At 33.9% G+C, this 19,625-nt stretch overlaps 1 protein-coding gene across 1 annotated transcript; it reads right to left on the bottom strand.

The window, feature by feature from the left end:
- Positions 1–1,189: 1,189 nt before the first annotated feature.
- On the bottom strand, positions 1,190–15,311 carry LOC128217695 (methionine aminopeptidase 2-like). Its single transcript, XM_052925016.1, has 10 exons — positions 15,133–15,311; positions 13,779–13,886; positions 13,271–13,327; positions 12,861–12,969; positions 12,468–12,573; positions 6,070–6,307; positions 4,935–5,029; positions 3,603–3,803; positions 2,843–2,958; positions 1,190–1,815 (listed from the first exon to the last, which is right to left on the bottom strand). The coding sequence occupies exons 1-10, from the start codon at positions 15,263–15,265 to the stop codon at positions 1,563–1,565; spliced, it is 1,416 nt and encodes a 471-aa protein (XP_052780976.1). The 5' UTR covers positions 15,266–15,311; the 3' UTR covers positions 1,190–1,562.
- Between the last annotated feature and the right edge of the window lie 4,314 nt (positions 15,312–19,625).

Here is a 19,625-nt window from a genome sequence, read left to right as displayed (position 1 = left end):
ATTATTGAATAAGATCCTTTACTTCAAACTATCAGACTAGGTTCAAAACAGACCTTGTCCTCTATCAATCATTAGCTTGCTTTTGCCTGTAATCACTACACTTGCTGTTCATGTACATAGGTTTATGGGCATAATTATATCACAGATGAGTCAAGACCTCCAGCTCTATCACTGATGTAAAATGGGGCCATTGAACGCCCTAAAACAATGCTGAGTTCAAGTCTTTGCAAAATGATCTAAATGATCTTTAACCACTGTGAACAATGTTTACTAAGAACTATTTGACTTTAGTACAATGTGCAGTTGGCATACTTACAATTAACCCCCAAGATTTAAATCTAACACTCAAGCATTAATGACTTGAAATTGACTGATATCTCTGTAAAAATGTAAACAGATGGACCAATCATATTCAAAATTCCAGCAAGTGTGAAGGCAACACTTGAGATGTTCCAATGTTATTAAAAGAATAAATCAATTTGTGACAATGGCGAGATTGACAGGCCCTCTCACAAGCTAGCCCCGAACAACGATAAAAGTCTTAAAATATAAAACTGTCCCGGTCAAAAGGTAAAAAAAGTCAATCAAGGGCCGTAATTTGTATGAAGGATTAATATGGAGTTATGTTACCTAATTGAAAAATGGTTATCAATGATTGTGTGAAGTATTTAGTCAATTGATTGAAGGGTATAGAAGTAAGTTATAAAAATCCCAACTTGCCCTAAACCTTTAACTGTCACAATGTGCCTTAAAACTTTAACCTAATCTTTTTAAGTCAATCTGGGGCCATAAATTCAATTATAGTATTAAGGATAATATTGAGTTATACAACCTCATTGCATGATGGTCCTGAACAACTGTTTCGTATTAAGTCAAAATGCCAATTTGTCTTAAAACTTGAACCAGATGCCAACGCTGGGGGGAATAGCAAAGCTGCCTTATTCTTCGAAGTCAAGCTAATCAAGTGCTGAATTCATCGTCTCATCATGGATTATCAGTTAGTATATATATGCAAAATAATAATTGCCTGTTACTTTACATATGCTTTAGTCCCCATTCTTTGCTGGAAGGTTTTTGCTGAACAAAACATACATTAACATGAAAGGTTATACTATACCTGTATATATGACGGATGTTTAGAGAAACAAGGTGAACATCCCATTACTTTATTTAAGACGACAAAAATAAATGAGGTATGAATTATTTATTTCACTGATTTTGTTACACAGGTTCAGTTGTAAATGAGTATAAAATTATAATCTTAACATTTCAAAACAACAAGGAGAAACAATTCTAAATTATAAAATAAAGAGTTCCAAAACAGGATAGATAGGCTCAAAACATACTCATGAAAGGAAAACTCATTGAAGTCTTTAATTATCATCGTTGCACATTTTGTAACAAGTACAGGATGTGACACCAGTCCAGTATACATTGTACATTTATATCTGTTCACAATATCCAAATATACATCAAAGATTGCAGATTTACTTTGCCTCCAATATGCTAATATCAAACAGCCTCCTACGCATCACTTCTTATAACAAATGTCTTCAGACACCTTAATAATCATCCCCACGACTCAAAACCTCTTTACACGTGGGCCTGAGCAAAATCGTGTGCTCGTACTGCGCTGTGTAGCATCCCTTGATATCACATAGGGGTGGGTATGGGTCGATAATTCCAACGTCACACAGGTTTTTCAGCCCCATAAGGTACTTGCTTTCCCCGATTCTGTCCAACCAGCGACGACAAAAGGCTAGAGTACCGAAGTTCTGGTTGATGACATTAAGAAGCTGCTTCGCTCTTTGTAGTCTGTGGTTGAAAAATTTAATTCCAGTTATAAATGGTAAATACAAGTTAAGACAGTCTATTGAGTTTCTAGTTGTACAACTTAATGTAAACATATCATATTAAATCAGTATTTTTGATATATCTGTCTGATGTTTTCATTTTCAAGGGCCGTCTTTCTAATTATATTGGGGCTAGTTCTCTGTTTTAAAACCTAGCTATATTTCTTAATTCAGGGTTCCAACGAATCATAGATAATAAAATTCCCTGACTTTTCCCAAATCCCAAATTTCCCTGACTTTTGCCAGATTCTCTGACTTTAGCTCATTTCCCAAATTTCCCTGACAAATTTAAAAACTCCTGACTTTTCCCTGACCTTGAAATAAAATCATTTTTCTCTGACATTTTTCTGATTTCGGGGACCCTGTTATTTTTGAGTCCTGGTCATCCTGTTGATCTACAGTTAATTGTATAACTGTGAGAAGTTATCCACCGGTAATCTTTTGACTCGTTTGCATATTAAAACATTATTGCTTAAAAAAATTTTTAGATGCAGGTTTTTTTTTTACTAAATTGGACAAAAATAGCCAAGATATAGTTAAAATTTTCTATTGTTTGACATACTAGTTCATGTAAACAAAGCTGATATAAGATAGAAAGAATAATTTGGTTTCATTTAATATTCCTTTTGCTGGCAGAATTCCAATGTGGAAGGGCCCAAGCCATATTCCACAAGGCTAGAAAGAAAGCCTTTTTTTATGTTAAAAATCTTAGCAGTACGTCTGACATGGATATACTATACAGTCTCTGATTGGTCAAATTGCTAAATATTTTAATATAATGCAAACTGGCAAATAAGGTGGAAGTAACAATTAATGTTTTTGACAAAGGTTATGTTCAAACTGCAAACCTTATGGCATGCTCTCATGCTGTAATGATTTGGCTAATAGTGCATGATATGAGCCATACAATCATGTTTTCAACCAATATGGAAGACACTAAAGGTAAAACACCCAGACATTAAGAAAACATTCATCTACAGAAGACCTACCTGAGAGGTACATGACCAACATCAAAGTTCTTCATGTAGTGAGATGTCTCCATGTCATCATGAACCACCCCCCTACCCGTGCTACCAAATGTCTCTATAGCGTAGAACTCGCCCTCCTGAAATTAGCATCATGTAGATTGGTTCACAAATATAAGATGAATGAAAAATGATCTTTTTTAATTAAAGATTAATTAAAATTATTCTGTACCTAGGTTTTATTTGTTAACATATACCGGTATTGCTTAGAATCATATTGACTTAAAATTTAAAATTATAACTAACTTTCATGTAACATTCTGCCATAAAACACCAAGTTAAGATTACATTATTACAATCACTCCAATGTTTTTATGTTGCCTGTCAAACATGGCTGACACACAGGTATTGCCTTGATTAGATTCATGTGTCTCACTTATGTTTCCGATCAGTAACTTTTGAACTATTTGGCGTACAACAGTCTTCAAACTTGGTATGGGCATTGGTTATGGTCTTTAGATTTCTGGTACCCATATTTTCAAGCACAGCAAGCATTTTCCAACACTCATCTGTTTTATTCACTCAAATATGGGTAAACTTCACAAAGATAAAAGTAAGAGCAGAAGGCCTCGCTATGTGGCCATTGTCCCTGACAACAAATGGTATAAGTTATGGCCAAGAATAAAGTTTTTGCAGGGCGACGAAGACAGTATAAGGGCTATCCCAGTACGTCAAAACTTTTCATCCCAAATACTTCTATATAAAGATAAGGTCTAACACATACCTCCATCTTTGTTTGCTCACCACCCTTCACAATGGGGACAGTCTTGCCGGCATGAATCTCATATGGCCCAAGTGAGTGGCCATTGAGGTTGCGTATGGACTTCACCTGGTAAGTCTTCCCATCCAGCTCAACTTCATAAGATTCCATTGTCTCTTGGATGGCTGTGCCAATCTCACCCAGCCTAGCATCTATGCCAGCTTCCTGCGAATGTGACAGATTTTTTTCTTGATTATGCCAAGTTTTAGTTTAAACTTATATTTTTTACATCAATTGTGCAACAAGTTATTTCAACATTATATTAATCATTCTCGTCAGCCTGATTTTACGCAAGAGTGTGGTCTGAAGCTGTTGGAAAAACCAGAGTTCCCAGAGGAATCCACTTGTCCAGCTTGGTGACAACAAACAAAACTCACATGCGCTGAGGCCGGGAATTGAACCCAAGTTGACACGGTAAGAAGCGAGTGCGCTAACCAATGTGCTAACTGGACAGCCAATGCCATGTTTTAATCCGTATGGATCATATCACCGATAGACCTTCTCACAAAAATGTGTATCAATTAGTTCCATACACTTGTACCCCATGTATTGAATGCATAATGCAACTCACTTTTAGCAATAATTTCATGTCTGTTTCAATAATTTTGTTTCAATTTTCTTTTTCAACACCATAATTGAAATATTTATTTTTTGAAAGAATTAAATATCATGATAATTTTAACCTTTTACTTGCTTATAAATTGAAACCATTTTCAAATTTTGATAAGCAATCAATTTTATTAATCTTTATATACCAAAACCTATAGTTCCAGAGTGCATGAGAAAACATCCAAAGTTGATGAAATTTCAATGTTCCATCTTATTTTTTCCAAATTAATAAGTCCACAGATATTAGTTTTACCTTGCTTTAAGCATTTATAATTGCCAGTTATAGTAAACCATGCACCAAACTTTTATGCTTAAGACTTTAAATGTTCTTACATGATTTTTGGAAAAGACACAAAATCAAATGATGATAATCATCATCTTCATGGATACATCCAGATGGAGAAACGTATCAGATTAACAGGACTTACAAAACTGTGTATAGGTTTCAACATCAATTGGATTCCTGCAGAAGGTTCAGCACATTCTATAACGAATGCATATTCAGAAGACGACGACACATTCCAAAAAGGAACAATATCCATCGAACGCCATGGTAAAAGCAAGCTAAAAGAAGCTGTTTTATATAAACTAGACGGCGCAACTACCAAAGAAATGCTAGAGAAATTTGATTGTAACGGGCTTTTATATAGACAAGTTGTACAGTAACTGTCAGCAGCATGAAGGTACCCTGATTCCTGTGTTGGTTGCAGCTTTGACCGCCTCTAGTAGTTTGTCATACTTAGGATTGAACGTGAGAGTGAATGCACAATCTACGATGTGACCTGCAAGAGAAATCAAACATTTTTTTTAGTTAAATATAATTTAACCTAAATAAAAATCAAATATTATTTAATTAATGAAAGTGGAATCCTATGAATTGGATGTGTTGCTTGTCAGGAGTGTCAATAATTTTTGGTGGGGGAGGGGGGGGGGGTCTTCTGGAAATGAATCGAGTTTTATGAGTTATTAGGATAATAAGATAAAAAGCTCTTCACATACAGTAAAAGGGCAAACTGTCACAAAATACTCTCATCCTAAGTAACTAACTATGGTACACCAAGTTTGGTGATAAGTGGTTGTACGTTTGATGTCGTTAAACCAAATTTAGAGAGCAGATACTGTAAATTTAGTTTTTGCCAATTCAAGGGTCATAATCATAACTCTTTAAGTGACAGAGGTGAATTGGATGTTTATTAAAAATGATCCAATGAATATTCTGCCCATACACATTCTGACTAAATTTGGTGATGTTTGGAAAAAAAGGTAAATGATCAGACAAGACTAACTTTAATTAGGTAATTTCCATAATTAAACGGTGATTACTCTTCAGTGACTCAAGCAATATCCTTGTCCAAGATACTATTCAAACTTGTCTGTGAAGTATTGCCTACACACATTCTGACCATTCTGATGATTGGACAAAGGGTTCTATAACTAAAAGGCGATTACTCTTGAGTGACTGAAGCAATATGGCTTGTTATCATCAGTTTCCGAGATATTATACCCATACACATTCTGACCAAATTTGGTGATGATCGGACAAAGGTTTCTTAAAATATTGTTCTGATAAGACCAATTTGAGATAATTTCTACAATTAAAGGGCAATAACTCTTGAGTGAGTAGAGTAATATGGCTGGTTATCAAATTTGTCCAAGATATTATGCTTAAAGACATTCTTCCTTAACTTGGTGATGATTGGACAAAGGCTGGACTTGCCAGTTTTGGAAATGTATACATGTATTTATGATATGAATATAAATTTTAAATTCCAATGAAAGGCATATCATGTTAATCATGCCATATCACAAAAAATATACCAACCATTTACATGAGTTCCAAAGTCGATTTTGCACACATCATCATATTGCAGTACGGTGGGGTCGCCAGCATTGGGTGTGTAGTGGGCAGCACAGTGGTTCAGGGAGCAACCCGTTGGGAATGCTAGCCCCGCCTCCAGTCCTTTCTCACCAATTGTCTTGCGGGAAATGCCTTCAAGGGTCTCACAGATTTCGATCATTGTCATACCTGGCTTTATGTAATCTCTCATATACCGTCTTGTCTGTTAAAAAACAATAACGATTAAATGAAAGCTATGCAAAGACTTCATTTAAATTACATAACCATACATATTAACAAGAGCTGTCCTAAGTCAGTGTGCTAGACTACGCAGCTTTGACTTAAAAGTGAATACTATAATATTGTATGTGCCTGTCAAAAGCAATAAAAAAATCAATTTAAAAAGTAAACAGTGACCATAACTCTCGGGGGCCCAAAACACAATCTCATGAAAGGTCTCTATTAACTCTTTATATATACCAAGTTTGTTCGCAATATGTCGACCCTTACTTAAATTATTCAATGCCAACCATTTATCTATTTCTTAGTGATGTTCCGATGATCGATTATAATCGAAAATGGATTGGTTGCACCTGAAATCGGCGACAATCGATAGTATTTAGTTATAATCGATTATCGAAAAAAAAAAAAATTAGTAAGTGTTCAGATGTTATCTTTAACAAAATGGCTGATGAAAGCCTCAATGAGCAAGAAAATGAACTATTTTTTATACAACAACACTTAATAAATTCAATCATAGACATAAGGTATATGCATATAATGACTAAGAGTTTAATACTGTACATGAATAAAACTACACAACTCAGGTACTATCTAGTATTTTAAAAACCGATTGTACTATCGATAATCGGTTACTTGAGTGGAACCGATCATCGATAGTAAAATTGCAACCGATTCCCAACATTACTATCTATAGTAACTTTGACCTTGATCTTGATCCTAGAGGCCTCAAATGCAATCCCATGAAAGGTCTCCATAAACATTTCCTATATACAATGTACCAAGTTTGGTCACTATAATTATGTCAAACCTAGCCAAAAGAATTCAGTACATTAGGTGACTTTGAGGCTGCCCTACAACCAGCCCGCCCAAACAATGATGCAAATCATTCTTATAAATTGTTTTCCTTTGTGAAAACCTGGTTAAAAATATAAAAATGCCTGTCAAAAGAAACAAGAGCTGTCACAAAGACAGTGGACTCGACTAGTCTGCTGCTTTTCAGTGTAAGGATTGAAAAGTTTTGGCAAAACATGGATTACTGTAAAATAAGATTAGATTTCAATGCAATTCATGATGTATTTGCTAAGATATTAACATAAATGATGTTACATGCAAAATTTAAACCAGAAATAAAGGGCCATTATTTGCAAACTAGAGTTATCTAACTTGGTTAATTAAGTAAGTTGGATGGTTGAGTATCATTGTATAAAGTCTTATTGCAATACATCAAGTAGTTGCTGAACCTTAACCAGAATTTCTAAGTCAAATAATAAAGGTCCATTATTTGCATTAAATTCAAATAAGTGCTATCTTACTTCATTAATTTAGTAGGTTAGATAGTTGGGAATGCATATCTTAAGTTTCAATGCAATACATGATGTATTTACTGAGATATTGACGAAAATGTGGTTACATGCAAAACCTTAACCAGAATTTTTAAGTCGAATAATAAGGTGCATTTATTTTGCTTCAAATGCAAACTAGAGTTATCTTACTTGGTTAATTAAGTAGATTGGATGACTGAGTACCATTGTACAAAGTCTCAATGCAATACATCAAGTAGTTGCTGAGTTATAAACCTATGTGTGCTTACATGCAAAACCTTAACCAGAATTACTAAGTCGAATAATAAAGGTCAATTATTTGCAGTAAATGCAAACAAGAGTTATCTAACTTGGTTAATTAAGTAGGTTGGATAGTTGAGTACCATTGTATAAAGTCTTAATGCAATACATCAAGTAGTTGCTGAGATATTAACCTATGTGTGCTTACATGCAAAACCTTAACCAAAATTTATAAGTCAAATAATAAAGGCCCATTATTTGCATTAAATTTAAATAAGTGTTATCTAACTTCATTAATTTAGTAGGTTAGATAGTTGGGAATGCATATCTTAAGTTTCAATGCAATACATGATGTATTTGCCGAGATATTGACTAAAGTGTGGTTACATGCAAAACCTTAACCAGAATTTCTATGTTGAATAATAAAGAGCAATTGTTTGCATTAAATGCAAACTAGAGTTTTCTAAATTGGTTAATTAAGTAAGTTGGATGGTTGAGTACCATTGTATAAAGTCTTAATGCAATTCATCAAGTAGTTACTGAGATATTAACCTATGTGTGCTTACATGCAAAACCTTAACCTGAATTTCTAAGTCAAATAATAAAGGGCAATTATTTGCAGTAAATGCAAACAAGAGTTATCTAACTTGGTTAATTAAGTAGGTTGGATAGTTGAGTACCATTGTATAAAGTCTTAATGCAATTCATCAAGTAGTTACTGAGATATTAACCTATGTGTGCTTACATGCAAAACCTTAACCTGAATTTCTAAGTCGAATAATAAAGGGCAATTATTTGCAGTAAATGCAAACAAGAGTTATCTAACTTGGTTAATTAAGTAGGTTGGATGGTTGAGAACCATTGTATAAAGTCTTAATGCAATACATCAAGTAGTTGCTGAGATATTAACCTATGTGTGCTTACATGCAAAACCTTAACCAGAATTTATAAGTCAAATAATAAAGGGCCATTATTTGCATTAAATTTAAATAAGTGTTATCTAACTTCATTAATTTAGTAGGTTAGATAGTTGGGAATGCATATCTAAAGTTTCAATGCAATACATGATGTATTTACTGAGATTATGACTTACATGCAAAACCTTAACCAAGGTGTGATGCTGACGCCGATGCTTGGGTGAGTAGTATAGCTCTCCTTATTCTTCGTATAGTCGAGCAGTCAAGCTAAAAAATGGAAAATAAAAAAAAAAGTCAATGAAGGGCCATAATTTGTATTTAAGGTTAAATGGAGCTATGTAATTTTATTGTAAGATGGTCGTCATTGACTGAGCGAAGTATTGAGTCAATTAAATGAAGGGTATAGAAGTTTCTTTTATTAAAATCCAAACTTTTCCTACAACTTCAACCTGCCCTAAAACTTTATCCTAAGTCAATCAGCGGCTATAACTTGGATTATAGATAATATGGAGTTATGTAACCTCATCATGTGATGGTCTTGAACAACTGTGTGAAGAATTAAGTCAATTAAATGAAGGGCATTAGAAGTTATTAATAAATATCCCAACCTGCCCTTAAACTCTAACCTAAGCTCGTAAGTCAATCAGGGGCCATAACTTGTATAAAGGATAATATAGATTTATGATACCTTATTGTGTGATGGTCCCGTACAACTGTGTGAAGTATTAAGTCAATTAAATGAAGGGTATAGAAGTTATTAATAAATATCCCAACCTGCCCTAAAACTTTAACCTAAGTTCCATAGTCAATCAGGGAGTGTGTATAAAGGATAATATCAAGTTATCTGACCTCAATATGTGATGACCCTGAACAACTGTGTGAAGTATTAAGCGAATTGAATGAAGGGTATTGGACTTTTAGGTGAAAATCCCAACTTGCCCTAAAACTTTAACTGAAAGCCGACGCCTCCTTATTCTTCGAATAGTCAAGCTAATAATTCTTTACATTTCCATTTCTTTCAAACACTTTCAAATAACTCTATTTAGATGAAATGACTCAGGGTTCGAATTTAGCACTCACAAACTCGCAAAATGCGAGCCAAAATTGAAAAATGCGAGTTGAATTTGAAGACACTCGCAAAAATTTGCGAGTTCAAAATTTGCAGAAAATATGCAATCCTCGAAATAGATATGATCATAATCGATGATCAATTCATGCACAATAGATATAAAACTAATTTTAGAAATGCCTACTTTCGTTTTCCCATAATCACGCAGAAATTGATGACGTAGATTAACATAATGCGCACAGACAGGTACTCGTTACTATGTGGCAGGTACCCGCTACAATGTATTTTTGTAGACTGGTCTTTCGTTTCCATTTTTGGTGGCGGTATTTAGCGATAATCGTATTGAGACACAGTCTGTATAATGATGACATGCTAAAAGATAAGTTTTTTTACGCGTGTTGATTTTAAAATCGCCGACGGCTGATGGCAATGATCAATCAGTTCCAAAAAAGAAGCCAAAATGAAATAATTTGTCCGTTAAAACTGTTACTATGTGGAAGAGGGAGTGGAACATTAAATTGACCCTCAACACAGATGACGAAAGGAACGTTTTGCACAGACCAATACTGGCCTGATCAGACTTCCGCAGTTCGTACTGTCAGTGTTACATATATGATGATATCGTTTATTGTACAATTACATGATCATTCATTAAAACAATTAAACTACTGTGAAATCATTAATGTTCGTGGGGCATTAATGTTCGTGGTTTTCGTGGGTTGGGTGATCCACGAATTCAAGATCCCACGAAATATAAATCCTTCATTCACTTTTTCAATTGCCTTGTTACGTACATACACTAGTATATTATTTACAGAGGTCGCAGTATACAGTGTTAAAACCTGTCTCACTGTATAACTTACGATCATTATTCTGTTAATATATTATAACTGCCTTTAACAAATAATGAACCAAATCAATTAAATGTGTTTTATGCAGCAAATGACAGTTATAAGCACGTGTTTGAACATGTGCTGTTAATGAAAATATCCAAGTTTACAAGATGTGCGTGATGAGTGTCTGTACTCGAATTTTTTATTTAATGAAATAATTAATCGATTACAAGTACATTGAAGGTTACTAAGCACCGAACGTGACAATATACGCACCTTTTCGGTGTTTTCACAGTTTGCAAAATTCTTAATTGGCATCCCCTATCTGTATTTATGATCAGGGTACATCTTCTTTTATTACCTTTATTCCCAATTAAATCGATAACTGACATGGGTATATGCACTAATTGGCATGTCGTACCACATTAGCGAGTGTCATAAACCGAGTGACGTAGAAGACGGAAATCACGGGCCAGCGCGTGGATATTATGCAGACGATCTAGGACGATCGCATGTTCGATTTTTTTTTTCAAAAATGAAAATCCACGAATTCAAGTACCCACGAAATTGTTTTTTTTCGGCAAACCACGAAATTTCATGCCCACGAACATTAATGATTTCACAGTATACCTTAAGCCATTGTTTCAATTAAATATATACTTTTTCCTAGCAAACATAAAGGTTTGCCTTAAAAACTGTGAGTGAGTGTCTGATTTTGCGAGTTGAAAATTTGAGCAAAAATTTAAAAAACAGTTAATTTCGAACCCCGAATGACTATATTAAGCTGATGCAATTTAAGCACTAAAATTTTGTGAATCACATGAGCCACCTATCAAGTGCACTTATCAATTGGTAAAAGTATGACAATTCAAGGGCCATTACTAACAGTGTCTCGACTGGTGATCAAACTCAGTCAAGGTATTATGCCAAAATGCATTGCTACCAAGCTTTGTAAACATTGGAAAAGAATAAAATAAATTGGTAATAGAGAGTGAACATAAAAGTAATACACAATGTATCACAAGCCCTGACAACTTGACACTGTGCAGGCATCACAATAAGACAAATTAAAATTCCACACCAATAAATAACAAAGTGAAAAGAAGGGCATGAAGACAAGCATGGTATTTCATCAGGATCATTGAATCATACTACTTTAGAAGTATGAATAAATATTTACACCATTCCTTAAACGAACAGCCTTTCGGCAATTGCGTTTATCAGTCGATGAACGCAACATCTTCGGATATGTTCGGATCTCAATTCATCACATAACAATATACATGAAAACTATTGATCTTGATATTGTTTGTATTGTGTAAGCAGGTCCCGTAAAATATAACTCAACATTTTAGAAAGTGTTAATTTATTATATTTTAAAAGTATTGCTGCCATAAGTGTTTCTATTTAACGTTTAAAAGTGATTTTAAGTGGTTGATCATTTCCCGCGCTATTGTGACGTCATTTGAAAAAAATGTTTCCGGTTAGTCAGGTTGTTCTATTTACAGAATGGGTAAGAAAGGATTAGTGAAAAGTTTTCTTAAATGAAATGAAGTATTTTTTTAACAGTGTTTGAATGAAATGATGAACTATTGGTGTATTCCTCCACACACTTTGGTCAGCCCAATTGGGTTCATACCTCAATAATGATATCAACCCTGCAATTCATTCCTTAAATAATCAACAAGTTTGCTTTTGTTGTATCTAAGCATAGAAACAATAGCATTCCTGTGTATTAAAATACCGGCCAATTAAATACCTGTCTGTGTGCTTCTGCAGCTCTGCGTATTTCATTATAGAGGCCGATGTTGGAACGATCCAAGGCCTTCTTCTCATCACTATTGAACCTATTCTTGGCTGTCTGACTGTATACATTAAATTTAGAATTAATCTATAAATGATAATGTTCATGCTAGTTCAGTCATAGTTCATATAATGAAGTATTCTGTATGCTATATTCATGCTTTTATTTCGTCAATGAGACACAGTCTTAAACTAAATGAATTACTTTTTATGAGACGAATAAGATTAAGATTTTTTCAAGGCATTTTGTTTCTTGCCTGCCATGTAGGTAGGTTTTAATATTGGAACCAGACTTTCAACAAAGAATCAGTTGGTACAGCCTTACTGACTTATGCTACAATTGACCTACTCATTAGCTGCAATAGGATGGTCGAGCACCTCTCCCTCTGGAAAGTTACCGTCTGGGAACAATTCAGCCACAGCGATGGAGGGAGGGTCAGTCTGCTGCTTAAGTCCACCTGAAAAGGTTAATGGCTATTAAAAAAACAGCGTGTAATGTAGCTTAATGTTTACTATTAAATAATTAATTATAATGTTATCTTTAACTGACTGTTTCTAGACTTTGCAGTGTTTGTTTTTCCCTAATTGTAAAAATCAAAGAACATGTATATCAGTAGATTTCAGTCCTAAATATATATAACAACAAGAGCTATCATTTATGTGTGCTTACATGCAAAACCTTAACCAGAATTTCGAATTCATAGTTTTTCATAAAATTATGTTAAAATTAAAAATATATAAGAGCCAAAATGATGGTACCCCCTTTCTTTTTTTTCTTCTTTTTTTTCTTCTTCTCACCATCCTCACCATCTGCTTCTAAAAACAGTTCAAACATTATAATTATAATTTTATAGGTTTTAAAAAGCTAAACATTAGGTCATCTTGAGGTATTTTTAAAAATAGCATGCCAAACCATTTTCAAACAACCAACTGCTTTAAATTCTTAGCGTTACAAAATACATTTCTAACTTCATTATTTCCATTTTTAAAAAGAAATTTAGTAACTGAAGTTCTGGACGTAAAGTTCAGAAATATGAAATTATATCAAATAAGTACAAGATAATATACATAACAGTTATATTAAGATAAACATAAATACTCTTCTGTACTATATGCAATGTCAAAATCATTGCAAGTATTAAAAAAGGTTTTAGATTTAGATTTTCAAAAGCCAGGTTAGATACAATTTTCTTTACTTTAAACTGTCAGCCATCGTGATAAATGTCTATACACATTGACTGAAGAACTTTTGAGTAATTATTCTAACCAGCATTAACTCCCTCAGCTGCACCATCTAATTGTTGTTCCTGTAACTTGTCTGTCACGGCACTCACTCCTCCATCTTCCACTGCATCTGGATTCTCTGTGTCACCACCTACAGTTAAAAGTACTAGAATAAAACTAACAGTCAATCAGATCTAACATGATCAGTAAATGAAGTAAGCTTTCTTAGTATATGAATAAATAAAGAAATTCAACCAACACTAGGCTAAATCTCTTTGGAATAATGTCTGCTTTTGGGGCAAGCAGTCCCTGGTTCAACTGCAAGCGCACCTAGTCCAAATAATTGTACATATTTTTTTATGATTTTTGATATGGCAAATCCTTCACATACAAATTGTTTTGTACCAAAAGTGGGTAGTAATTCCGATTGGGATTCCAGGTTTAAGCATATTGAGTCTATAAAATATCATAAAAGCAAGAAATATTACCAGATAATTGTATTTTATATACTTTTCGTACACAAAAAATAAATATTATGATTTTGATGTGTTTTTTTTACTTCATTCTGTCAAAGCATAGCAATATATACATGAAGGGCACCTGCAAGGCTGTGATTCACAGTTTTTAACAATCGGAACACCTGGGAGATGGTCGAGTTGTAACAATTGTATTTAGGAGGACTATCTCAAAGCTTGTCGGAGATTGGCGAGTTGTTACATAATTGTTGTCTGTGTCAGTAAAGTTTTGTTTAATGGGAAAAGTAAATTCTGTGTTTTGATGCATTTAATGCTTGTTTTGTGCAAAATGTCTTAATGCACCAGTCAATTGTAACCACAGCCCCTCCAAGTCCGGGGGTATACCGGAGATAGCCGTGGGGAAATGGGCCGTGTTTTTACCTTTCAGGTAGCCCGGCAGTGCCAGGTGAATGCGGTGGTTTTGTCTTTGCACCAAATATAGCGGGGAATGGGCCTTACCTAGGGTCACTGGGGTGCAGGGGCTTTTAGCGGGGATTTTACCAGCGGTTCGTCCCCACAGGGCGGAGATTTTACCCGGGCTTTGCTGGACCGAATGTCAAAGTCCCCGCTATTCCCCGGACCAGGGAGGGCTATGGTTACAATTGACTGTTGCACTACACTTGGTAAAATATGACTGTAAACCTTTAGTATATATTTCAAACATAAAATACTTCTCTTAAGTACAATTTCAATAATTTCAGAACCCTGAATTCCACTCTGACTGTTCTTTGTATCACACTATTCTGCTCTGCTGTCTCTTCAGCATAACCGCTGGGAAATATGCATATTGTTCTGCATTAGAATGTACACAATTTGACAATCCATATTCATATCCGAATAAATTGTCCGAAATTTATGTAAAAAAGTTCATGTTAATTTCACCTTTATTTTTCTTTCGCTTCTTTTTCTTCTTCTTTTTTGTTTCCCCCTCGTTCACGTTTGCTTCGTCGGCTGGTTCCTTTAACTCGACAACTTCAACTTCATCGTCTTTTTCTTGTTCGCTGGTCTTTTCCATGATGAACGGTGTTGTGGTAGCAGTCAACAGTTTTAACAGTCAATGTGGCAAACTCCGCGCAGGGGTAACTTCCCCTCTGCAATCGTTGCCACGTATTCTGAAAGGTGACCTAGTAAGTAACACTCCACAGGCTAAATAAAAATAAATAAATCCAAAAGATTCTCTCTCACATACTAACAAAACAGTCAAAGAAATACTAAAGTTCTTCTTTCTTGTTATCCATTATCGCAAAATTGTAATCTCCAAAATATAGTCATGTTTACCCCGGCTAGTAGATCATTCGTTATCTTTACATCTTGGACACACTGGTTAACAATCTGCTTGATAAAGCTAAGTTATCAACGTCTGCATGCTATATCATTACACTTCAAGTCACGTGGTAGCCTTAAAATTCAATTTCTAATTCTCCGACTACATCTGATTAATGTTACTAATACATCTTATCAATTAATTTCGTCATTGGAAATAAGCTCCATTGTCATTGGTTATTACTCACAGAGCAACAAAACGTGTAATAAAAAGTCGACGAAAACTCAACAAGAAACTACAATTAAAACAAAGTACTGCCGATTCCGGTATTACAAAACAATTCGGCATTTTCCCTTCAACTATTTGGGCTCCACTTATTGAAGACTCGCTAGTAAGTTATTCGACGACAATATGACAGCCTTCTACTTGGATTCACATGTCGAACAATCATGTCTTTCTAAAAAAAATGCGGCTCCGAAAATTTGTCTAAGTTCTTAGACTTTATTTTAAATCTTTATATATGTTATGTTATGTTATGATTACTGTCACGCTCGGAAACGTATACAACTGATTTATCAATTGAAAACAGATTCATTCTTTAGGTCATCTTGGTTGTACACTAATTTTCCACATAATTGCGGAAATTAACCTCGTTCACATTTACAAACACAAACTTTGGCAAAACAGTTGGAACGTCAATGGGTAGTCTTATGGTTCCAAAAGTATACAGTACCTCACTTTTTATGGGCAACTTATATGAAAAAAATCTAATTTGAATGTCTTTAAAGTCGAATGTAGGACAAACCATCCGATAGTAAAAACATCCCATGCCATTTTGACATGGTGGACAAAACATCCAAGATAATTTTGACAATGTGGACAAAACAATTCCCACATCATTTTGACAATGTGGGCAAAGAATTCCATACAGGTTTACCACTCTGGACATAAGATGCGATATGGACGAGTTATATCAAATGCTGATGCATTTCGTCAGTCTAAAGCTAATTTGTAAAACTATTTTGAATTATCAGCAGGAATAGCAGAATTGCTTTCGCGACTGTACTACACAAAAAGACTGAGATATATTACATACATATTGAAATTGGTTGATAAATGAAGTGCACTTTTCCTTTGTTAAGCCTATTTTCGCGCTTAAACGCCCTAAAGATATATAAGATTGTCCAATAAAAACAAGCAAATACAGGGATCTTTTGAAATTGCCTATAAAAGAAAGTGTCAAGTCTTTAGATAAAGTAAAGTCTTTCTTTTTTGGCTAATAGACGCCATGATATTATGCAAGATTATCTAATAAAAGTATGTTGTTTACTAAATCATTTTATGTCCAATAAACGGATGTGCACATTGTGATAGTACAAAGTTACCAATTTAGTAATAACGTCACAGGTTAAATCGTTTGATATGTCTTTTAATTTAGACCGGTGTATGCATTAGTGTATGAAAACAAATGATTTGATAAAATAAAAATAAAAAATCATCAATCCCATTTCACATGTTTCTATCCATATCATTAAATAATGAACGTTCGTTGTGTGTTTTCTTCTCTTCCCACTAATGTTGGTAATAGGAGCCTAAAGACCGTTTATGCAAGGAAACATTTTAGGTACATAAACTAAAAACAATGCTTCCGAACGGTCTCAATAATCATTTTCTACATTATATTTAAGACAGTCACCCATTTGTCTTAATTTACTATGTTTGTCTATTGCAATGTTTTATTACACTAAATAATAGGCTATAGAAGCACTTCAAGTTGATCCATTGACGGTGTATGGCGATGACGTTACTTCTTTTCTATAATTGTTCTTTATCTACTGATGTAGGCGTTAAAACAACGTGTTTATAATATTTTGTATACCCAATACACGGCAATAGCGATATATTTTTTTTACTTAAATCTGTATAGTGGAGATGTGCAACGGTGATATAACGCGTTTATCCGCCGAGAACGCTTACAAGGGTTGCCGCAGCCGGACGCATGTTTATACACCTAATTTTATACACCTAACAAGACGGGATACAGGTCTTCGGAAAAGCGATATATTGAAATACACAGTTCATTATATATCTCCTCTTTGGTTATTTTTATGTTTAGGGCTGCACTCTCACAGTTAGACAGCTTTGACATTTAAAAAATAAAATATATGCGTTAATTGGAATGAGCCAACTTCTGTGCAAATGTCTGGGAAACAGTGATTTAAGATTGCTTGCAAAAGATCAGATTGCTGTTTTTCATATTTCTGATTGAAAAGTTATGTTTTATAAAAAAAAATCAACTTATATCCGTAAATGAAAATTGGTAATTTAATACAGTCGATTTTATCTTTAAGAAATGAATTAATGCTAACATGTTATTAAATAGTGGTTAGATATTTGTAAAATATTAGAAAAGGTATCACTCAACACATGTCACTTTGCTAATCGATTGTACTTAGCTGATGGTGTGCTGTATTTTTACTGTGAAATATGGAAAGATAATTGATATGCATATTGTAAAATCCAATGTAAACACTTAATATACTGTATTAGATATAACCAGGTGTATGTTGAGTGTGTTTTACCTGAATCGACGTCAATCAATCAAACTCACAGCTCCCGAGCACGGTGCCTGTGCATTTATAATTAACATACTTCGCATAATGCTGTTTATTCAGTGTATTCTTAAAGATGATACTAACATTTTATATTACTTAAATCTTTGCCACTTAACTTAAATATACTCATGATATCTGAATATATTTAATTTTGGAGAGTATGACGAACATGGTGTGTTTTGTACAAGTTTTTGTTTTTTGAAAAAAAAAAACAACAACATTTTTATGTATTTTACGAAAATGTTGTTTATTTTTAAATTCTATATAAATATATTTAATTTTCAAGTCAACTGAGAACCAACTCAATTCGAATTACAGCTCAATTTATACTTTTTACCCATTAGCCTTTGATTCATATTCCGATTGAGGTAAATGTTTTCAAATTCAATAGGCTGGAAAATCATAATTCACACGTATGCGCGTTCTTTGGTACATCCGTAAATCCATCCAGGAAGTTTTTCTCATCCAATAACATAATCTTGTTTTCTAAAATAAGCAGTGAAAATATTATGTAAATTGCCTCATTGTAGCCGAAAGGTGCGTGTTTTTACATTGGTTATTTTTTTTTTGGTGCTCTAAAATAGGAATATAAATCAGTTTGTTTTTGTCAATAATCTCAGAGTGCATTTGGCCCTCGAATGAATGCATACACTTAAATGCAGTTGAAACACAAATACAGCTATCTGTAAAATATGCCCGTAGATCATTAATGTATACCTGTTTAAAACCATTTTTTTTCTCTCAAAACTTTTCATGTCTCCGCCAGTGACATTACTTGTAGGATTAAGAATTCACTGACGAAAACAACCGCTAAATTAATATTAAGACATTCATTGTTTTAATTAAATGATTTGTCTAAAAGCCCGCGCGTAAACACTGGCTACTATTGGACGTTTACGAGGCATTTCGCGCTCAACATTGAACAATTATGTCGGCGCCTGAATACTGACCACTGCGACCATTCTTAATCACTATGTCATTAAACTATTACATAATGAAATGCAAATTTTGATAAAATAATATTTAGATTCTTAAGTATATTTAACAAGTTCTTATCCAAAATCAGTGCAAATAAAACACTCGACTCCTCATGTCGTAAGTGATTTCAAAATTTAGTAGTTAATTCACTTAACTAACACTTCTTAATCAAAACATTATTTGCAAAAATAGCATTCTTCGATTATATTTCCGAAAACTTTGTTTTTAAAATATTGTTTGTTTATATATCGGATGCGGTTTAAAGTTCAAATAAATCATTAACTGATATCTATAGGTAATGTATACATCTAAAAACTATTGTTTTGCTTTACCTTCGACTGGCGAAGTATTTGTGTAGTTAAGCAAACACTTATATAAAAACTAATGTAGTGTTTGCGCAAAAGCTTCAAAAACAGCCAGCGCGATTGCGCGACAGTCTTAAACGCACACTTAATTAAACCTATTATGGACGAATTGGTTGCGTCGGAGGCTTTTTAAACAATTAATTAAATCAAAAT

Source organism: Mya arenaria, chromosome 14 (genome assembly GCF_026914265.1).
Source record: "Mya arenaria isolate MELC-2E11 chromosome 14, ASM2691426v1".
Classification (NCBI taxonomy): domain Eukaryota; kingdom Metazoa; phylum Mollusca; class Bivalvia; order Myida; family Myidae; genus Mya; species Mya arenaria.
Note: the sequence above shows the minus strand (reverse complement) of the source record. Positions and strands in the feature narration are given on the sequence as shown.

Bases quoted from the DNA above. Each gene is read 5' to 3' on its own strand.
- LOC128217695 (XM_052925016.1), bottom strand. From the start codon at position 15,265: ATGGAAAAGACCAGCGAACAAGAAAAAGACGATGAAGTTGAAGTTGTC. The intron at 5,030-6,069 runs GTTGGTATATTT...TTTCTCTTGCAG, and splicing joins CTTTGGAACTCATGTAAATG to GTCACATCGTAGATTGTGCA. The intron at 3,804-4,934 runs GTACCTTCATGC...TCACATTCGCAG, and splicing joins CAACCAACACAGGAATCAGG to GAAGCTGGCATAGATGCTAG.